This window comes from Saccopteryx leptura, chromosome 10 (assembly GCF_036850995.1).
Source record: "Saccopteryx leptura isolate mSacLep1 chromosome 10, mSacLep1_pri_phased_curated, whole genome shotgun sequence".
NCBI classification, from domain to species: domain Eukaryota; kingdom Metazoa; phylum Chordata; class Mammalia; order Chiroptera; family Emballonuridae; genus Saccopteryx; species Saccopteryx leptura.
The window spans coordinates 81,546,893-81,555,242 of NC_089512.1; the positions used below are offsets into that span (position 1 = coordinate 81,546,893).

General features: G+C 40.6%; 1 protein-coding gene across 5 annotated transcripts in view; it reads left to right on the forward strand.

The window, feature by feature from the left end:
* ACOX2 (acyl-CoA oxidase 2) overlaps positions 1–7,972 on the forward strand; it is a 30,733-nt gene extending 22,761 nt beyond the window's left edge. For 2 of the 5 annotated variants that reach the window (XM_066350983.1, XM_066350985.1), the window contains exons 14-16: positions 4,592–4,724; positions 5,827–5,877; positions 7,831–7,972. In XM_066350983.1, coding sequence (XP_066207080.1) covers positions 4,592–4,724; positions 5,827–5,877; positions 7,831–7,893 — 247 coding nt within the window. In that variant the 3' untranslated portion in view covers positions 7,894–7,972. Of the gene's footprint in view, positions 1–4,591; positions 4,725–5,826; positions 5,878–7,830 lie in introns of those variants that run through there. The other 3 variants (XR_010747191.1, XR_010747192.1, XM_066350984.1) reach the window with 3 other exon arrangements.
* The last annotated feature ends 378 nt before the right edge of the window (positions 7,973–8,350 follow it).

An 8,350-nucleotide genomic window follows, 5' to 3' on the forward strand; every position in this document is an offset into this window, starting at 1 on the left:
AGGTATTAAACTTTTCCTAATATGACTAAGAATCCAGTGACAGAAACCATTAATAGCATGTGAGTATTGCACTATTGAAGCCCAACTTCCAAAAAGCTTGGCATCTGAAAGCACATGAAGACAATGTTCCAGCCTTGATTGGCAGTGATGAAGAAACACAAAAGGAAAGGTTAACGCCTTCTAAGCATGATATTCATCTGCAGCAACATTTCTGAGTGCTTGACTTGGCTCTAGACACTTACAATTCAAGAGAAGACAGACAGCAAACAGATAATTTATGCAGACATCTAACTTTTACTCACATTATGGTTCCTAAGTAACCTTCCTACTGTTGCAGGGTAATTATGTATGTTACAGACTCCAGGCTTTTAACAGTTTTGTGTCACAATTCCCTGCCTTGATTATTCAGTAGCACCCTCAGATTCCTGAGATGACAAATAAAGGATGGCACTCTACTCTAAGTGACACTAAGAACCAGCTGTGTAATGGTAATTAACTGACCCAAATGGTTTGCAGTTGTTTAAGTGATTATAAAGTCTCTTTTGGGAAACTTCTGAATAAAGAGAGCAGACTGAACATATGCATTTACTTTGCTCCTGAAACCTCACAAAACATCAGCAAACGGGTTAAAGAGTTTTGTTTTGTTTTGTTTTTTAATTAAGTGAGAGGTGAAGAGGCAAAGAGACAGGCACCCACATTTGCCCTGACCAGGATCCACCTGGCAACAACCTCTACTGGGGCAATACTCTGCCCATCTGGGGCCATTGCTCTGCAACCGAGCTATTTTAGCTCCTGAGGCAAGGCCATGGAGCCATCCTCAGCATCCAGGGTCAACCTTGCTCAAATCATTCAAACCATGGCTGCTGGAAGGGAAGAAAGAGAGAGAGAGAAGGGGGGAAGGGTGGAGAAGCAGATGGTTGCCTCTGACTGGGAATCAAACCTGGGACTTCCTCAGGCTGTGCCAACGCTCTACAGCTGAGCCAACTGGACAGGGCAAGGGTTAAAGTTTTAAAAAAGGCATAAACTAACAAAGAGAAAGAGAACAGAAGAAACATGAAAATTGGAAGTAGATGAACAAACAGTGACTTAGCAGACCTGAGGAAAGAGAATCATTGCCCAGAAGTGGGAAAAGCAACCAAGTTACACCGAAGAATCCAATAACTCACAGGACTGCGTACCTCTGGCAATGGGGGTAAAGGTGACTGACGGGAAGGGTTGAAAGTCTATTTCAAAAAAAGTTGAGGCCCTGGCCGGTTGGCTCAGTGGTAGAGCATTGGCCTGGTGTGCAGGAATCCCGGGTTCGAGTCCTGACCAGGGCACACAGGAGAAGCGCCCATCTGCTTCTCCACCCTTCCCCCTCTCCTTCCTCTCTGTCTCTCTCTTCCCCTCCCGCAGCCAAGGCTCCATTGGAGCAAAAGATGGCCCGGGCGCTGGGGATGGCTCCATGGCCTCTGCCCCAGGTGCTAGAGTGGCTCTGGTCGCAACAGAGCGATGCCCCGGAGGGGCAGAGCATCGCCCCCTGGTGGGTGTGCCAGCTGGATCCTGGTCGGGCGCATGCGAGAGTCTGTCTGACTGCCTCCCCGTTTCCAACTTCAGAAAAATACAAAAAAAGAAAGAAAGAAAGAAAAAAAAATTGGGGTGGGGGACAAGAGGGAAAAGCAGGGAGACCGGTTAAGATGCTGCTGCAGTAATCCAGTGAGAGATGGTAGTGGGCTGGTCCAGGGTGAGAGCAATGGAGGTGGTGGGAAGTAGTCAAAGTTGGGATACATTTTGAAGATAAAACAGGATTTGCTGAGATTGGATATGGAGTGTAACAGACAGAGAGGAGTTCAGGTTTTTGGCCAGTACAGAATTGCCATTTATATACTGTCGTGAACCAGCATGGCAAATAATTTTGCAGGTCTCGGGTGGGAACAGTGAAGGATTAGAGAATAAACACAGAAAGAAAAGGATGGGATCGGGAGGTCTTATGGTGGCTTACGGCCTACCAAAAGCACCTGCACTCCCAAAAGCTTTATTTTTATAGTGTAAAGCAAAGTCATTCGCAAATCAAAGAGATCTCAAATAGGAAGTTACATTTCCGAGGAAAACCAAGAATTCTCCCCAGAGTCCAAAAAAAACCCCACCATGTATAACATCTTCACAAAACAAAGGGTAAAAGGGAAACTGCCTCGTCTCTTCAAGGGAAACAGGATGGATTGAGTGGAAACCAGCAGCCTCACAACTAGTATGGAGCTGGGAAGAAAGGCATAGCCTTTAGCAACTTAATCAAACAATCAGAGATTTGCGGGGAAGAGCTTATCCTTTTGGCTTAAGTTTTAAACTGCAAGGATCTTTGTCAACTCGCAGTCTCCCACAATATACTATAAATGGGAAAGACTATAAGAGGGCCAGATTTGGGCAGGCTGGACAAGACAAAGTCTAGAAGATCAGGAATTTGGTTTTGAACACAGGAAGTTTAAAGAAACTATTGGAAATCTAGTAAGATGGTAATAAGCAGGTAAGCGAGACTGGGAGATACATTTGGAGTCACTGGCATATGCTTAGTATTTCAAGCCATGAGAAGGGTGATATCACAAGAAGTGAGTATATGAAGAGAAGCCCAAGTACTACTGAGTCTCAGGCCCCTGCACAAAGACGCAGACAGGAGGCCCTTCAGTGGAGTTGTGGGAGTGAAAACCTGATTGGATCTAAGACAAGAGAACGGGCAAAAAGAAATGAACTAGCAGGCATACACAGCGCAGCACTTCTAAGGAGTGTCATAAAGAGAAGCTGATGGGTAGATGATGGAGACAGAGAGTCAAAACTCATTATTAAGATAGGAGAAATGATAGCATGTTTGTATACTGCTGGAAATGATCCAGTAGAGGGGAGTTTTGATGTTGTAGGGGAAAGGAGGGGGAATTTCTGGAACATTGGGAAGGACTGGCCTGAGGTGGGAACTTGGGCAGTTGGCCTGTACTAAGAAGAGAAAAAGCACTGTATATATAAAACGCAGGAGTAGGACTCTGGAAATGCTCTTACCACTTCTATTTCATTAGTGAAATAGGAAGCAAAGTCATTTAGGTGAGAGAGATGGGGATGTGGGGAGTGTAAATCTGAGGATCAAAGAGAAAGTGTGAACTAATCATCTGAGAGAATAAAAGAGCAGATGAATTAGAGCAATGGAACATGATTGCTGAGCAATAAGAAAGGCCCACACGAGCCCTTATTACCCCTGTCAGTATGGGTTTTCCCAGCCTTAGCTACAAAGGTCGTGGTGCAAAGTCAGTGGGAAATTACAAATAAGAAGGGATGGGGTTTTGCCAAATACAACAAAGCAAGAAAAATTATTGAATACATTTTTGAAGGAGTCAACATAACGAACCATGAAGTTTCATCTGGATAAGGAAAGAAAGTGAGACCACAAGGGGGTTAAGGGGCATTATAGAGAGGTAGGAGCCAGAAGGGTCAAAGAATTATAAATAGCTCTACAGGAAATCACCTCAAAATGATGATAAAGGGCCATCCAGAAAGGATTAAAACAGGTACGGTATCCCAGTCACTTCAAATGCTCTGTGAAACAAGAGTTAGGGAAGAGTATATACAAATAATTGCATATCATGTTTTACATCCTTTGCTAAAAAGGGAAGGAAAATATGAGAACATTTAAAAAAACATTTCATCCAATGGGTTAAAATAAAACACATTTAAAAAAAATAAAACACATTTTGTTGCTTGAAAGGGAAAAAAACATATAGAAGTCAGAATACTAAAGAGAGTAAGCCAGAGAGACAGGAGGCAGGGAAAGAAACATGGCTGAGGTGTAGACAAGTCAGATGTTGCTGATGAGTTCTAGTGTCTGATCTTGGCGAGAAGCAACAGAGGGAGACTGTAGAACGAGGTCAGTGAGGAGAAGACTTAAGGAACTGAGAAGCTGAGTTTTAGAGGAACATCCACATAAACAGAAGTAAGTCACTAAGCATTAATGACAGCATGTTGGAGAGAGAACAGTGAGCCTGGAGGTAGGTCACTGTAATGGGATCTGGCTCAGCTGTGAATGGGATACATAAAGTCATAATAATTTAAGCATTAAATATTAGTCTGGCCAAAATTATAATTATATTGGGAGGCAGGAAGGTAAAAGGAGGAAGAAGCATAGTTGGGGTGGGGGGATGACAGGTAGGGGTGAGGAGAAGGATGCTAAAAAAATCCTCATCTTTTGTAATGGAGAGTCAATAGATAATATCTAAAAGTGAACAAACAAGAAGTAGAAATTCAAACAAGGTATTTAGAGATATTCCAGTAAAAACCAAAAGTATCAATTACAAGACAAACTGATTACCTCTGGGTGGGAATGAGGGGTTAGGAAATGGAGGTGAGAGACAAGAATGCTGATTTTAAATAACAAGCCTTAAAGAACTACTTGATTCTTTATGCTGTTGCATATATAACTGATCAAAAATAAAAACTTAAAATAAAATTAAAGCTGAGTTGTTCACATGTGAATAATGATGCAAGCTCTAATTAGGTGTTGTTATTCACCATCCCAGATTAATCAGATTCGTAAGAGCAGTCTAAAATACTCACAAACTCTTGTCTTTTCTTTCAGGAAGGATGCCATCTCGTTAACTGATGCATTTGACTTTACAGATCAGTGTTTAAATTCAGCCCTTGGCTGTTATGATGGAAATGTCTATGAACGTCTCTTCCACTGGGCTCAGAAGTCACCAACCAATACTCAGGTAGTTGAGTAGAACACATTATAAATTATGTAAGAGAGCAGAGAACAGCAGTGAATACACCTCCCATGTTTTCCCATTTTAATTGATTCCCATTAGGTTAGAAATCGCTTGGCATAGCATGTCTGTTTAAAATATTTTGAGAATACATAAAAGAAACCAAGAACGGGGGTGTGGGCTGGCAGGAACTCCGAGTCTGTATAGTAATCAGCAAACACACTGTTCAGAAACTGATCAAGGGAATTAGGAAGAAGACCCAAACTCTAAATCATGGCCTGACACACCCAAGGGCATACACACATGGCAAACTGGCTTTTAAGTAGCAAAAATAAGAAGTCAGATCACACCTCATCTTATTTTCAGCCTCTTAACTCTCAGTTTTGTGTTGATAACAGTGGGTATTCAGAGGTGTTAGGAAGTTTGAATGGGTGGGGGGGGGGGGGGCGTTAACTGTCTGCTAGAGATGCCTCCTTCCTCTTTACTTTAAGGAACACAATCCCAGGAACACAGAAAGCTGCTGCACTGCCATTGCTAGCCTAGGACAGCCATACAAATGACAATTACAAAGTTTATGGAGAGAAGATCCCCAGCTGTCCTAGGAGAAAGCACCAGAACTCTAAGTCATTAACAGAAGAGGGGGAAGACTCATCAAATTCCACTGGTCTAGGGCCAGGGTCCCAGATTCTGCTGTGAGCCTCACTGGGAAAAGTTATGAATGTCGAGTATATTAACTGGAGTGGAGAAATAAACCCTGTCTTTAGAATTGGGGGACCAATATTTAATAGATTTGATAAGAACAAAGAAAGTCTGTAGGTACATAATTATTTTAAGTTTTAGCATGCAAATATGTTATTCAGATGGTGAAGCTTATTCTTTTACCTCTTAGGTCCAATTTCAGAAAAGGTGTCTTAACACCTCATCAAACTCGCAACTCTCAGGCTTTCGTTCACACTTTCCATGGTGGTAGACTGACTCTTAGCATTCTGCATCCTGTCATTAGTCAGAGCTTAATTTAACATGATCATCCAAAGTTATTAAGACAATGGGTTACCCCTAGGATGGCTGTCAGATAGGCTAAGCCATTTCGTTCATTCCCTGACTCTAGGAAGGCATCCTTTCCACTCAACAAAGAATTAGAAACAACTTACTAAAGAAGGTATGATACATTTACTGTTTAGTACAGTTGAACTAATACTAGTATTTTACTTTTCCTAATGCTTTTATCTCTCTTTCTAATATTTAAACCCTGACATAAAACTATAGCAGTCCTCCCACTCCAGAATAGCTCTGTGGTCTAAAAAGGTATATACCCTTTGGTGCCCCAGAGAAAAACCTGCCCTGCTATGACACCTGTCAGGAATGCTGATGTAACCTAGCTCAAATGTGTTTTACTCACAACACAAGGAAACATGCCTGTTCTCCTGACTTCTCATCTTCACTAAAGCACATTGGGGACTTTCCTGTCCTTTATTGTTTATAATCTTTATTTTAAATAACTTAATCTGGATACTGTATGAGGGCAGGTTTATGTATGGAGGGGCATGACTGACCCACAGCATCAACAGATGTGGAAAAACGTTGATGCACTTCACCCCATTCACTTTCCGTTTTCTCTTATCACCTATCACCTGCCACTTCACTGTGAAAATGGATGGAGTCCGCATCTCCCTCATTCCGGGACCTATTACAGAGTAGATACTTTGCGTTTATGGTATAAACATTGTTTTATGACCTACTCAGTGAGACAAAGCACACTGCTGCATACACAACACAGCAGACTGCCATTCTGGCTTCCATTACCTTACTAAAAGGGGACAGGTACAGCAATGTGGCTTTTTCACACAAACTATTTTGGAAACTGAGATTATAAATGACCTTGGAGAACTGTTTCCAATTAGTTAAAACAATACTCAGTTGACTGCTAATATACAGTCACATAATATTACATTTCTGGCTCCTCTAGAGAACCACCAAAATGACACTTTTAAAGTATTTTTTAATCCACTGTAGATAATTTTGAAACTGCAATAAGACATCTTTCATTTGCACTAGTAAAGAAAGGTACACAACAGGTAGTTCAAATAAATTAAAATAACAGCTATGTTAAAACATACCTTGTAGACACAAAAATACAAATGGGAATACATTTCACTGACATTTTCTAACAAAAGAAAGGTGCTATGCTAAGTTAAATGTCCTAGAATCCTAAGCCAGTCTTTCTTCTGCCCAGGCAGGTAAGTGTTGAGCTTTATACCAAAACTGAGTAATACACCTGCCATAGTTTACTCAAACCATGGTGTCTGTTTTTTTCGCTTTTTTTCCTAATCTGGATGCTATTTCAAGCCAGTTTTTCTACAGTGAACAGCAAAAGGCTATTGCCCCTTCCCACATAAACTCATATCAGTAATTCCCTACAGATGCAAGCAGTGGAAGAAACATTGGGAATAATTTCAAAACAAGAATCCTATTTCCCCCCAATTATTCTGTTGTAAAAGTTTGTCCAAGTAGTTGCTAGATGCCTTAAACATATCTACTGATTCAATCATTCAATATATTTACTGAGTATACACTATATGCCAGAAACTATTCTAGGTACTAAGGATACAGTGGTGAGCAAGATCACAGACGCTGTCTTCAAGGAGCTTACCGTTTTAGCCTAGGCAGGCAAAAAGTAAACAGAAGATGGGGACAGAGCTGTGAAGGAATGAATCAAGACATTACATTAGAAAATAATGGGGATAACCTTTTCTACATAGAATACTGCTTACCTGATTCCATCTTCTGATTCCTTGGTTTATGGTTAATGTTCAATTTCAAAAAGCCTGAGTCAAGCCTTTTATTTGTAGTAAGTTCCAAAAGCAAATGATAACTGTTATTTTTAATTGGCCACCTGCATCTACAATTTATAATGTACTTGAGAAAACGAAGGATGCCCTTTGGAAAAAATGTTTCTCCATATGTTCACACAAAACAAATTTTAAAAATAATTTTTAAAATTAAGAATCTTATGTAATGTTAATTTTGAAACTAGAAACTTAATTTGGAAGTAAAAGTTATTAATCCTGGCAGAAATATCCTGTGTTAATAATGCACTTATTTCTATAAACAGGAGAACCCCGCCTATAAGAAATATATAAGACCACTATTACAAAGTTGGAGATCCAAGCTATGAAATAATCAGCACCATTCAAGAGGCACCACTATGTGATAATGATAGTATGGCATATCTATCATTAAAATTCTTAAGTACATATATGTGTGTTTCTTACAGTCATTATCTTCTAGAGCAGGGATAGGGAACCTATGGCTCGCAAGCCAGATGTGGCTCTTTTGATGGCTGCATCTGGCTCACAAATCTTTAATAAAAAAAAATGTTAAAATATAAAACATTCTCATGTATTACAATCTTTTCATTTCCTACTGCTCATGTTCATGGTTGTGGGTGGCTGGAGCCAATCACAGTTATCCTCCGGGACAACACCAAATTTTTATTGGATAATGCGTAAGGTACACGGGTCATTGTATGGCTCTCACGGAATTACATTTTGAAATATGTGGCGTTCCTGGCTCTCTCAGCCAAAAAGGTTCCCGACCCCTGTTCTAGAGACACAGTCTGAAATGAATGAAGT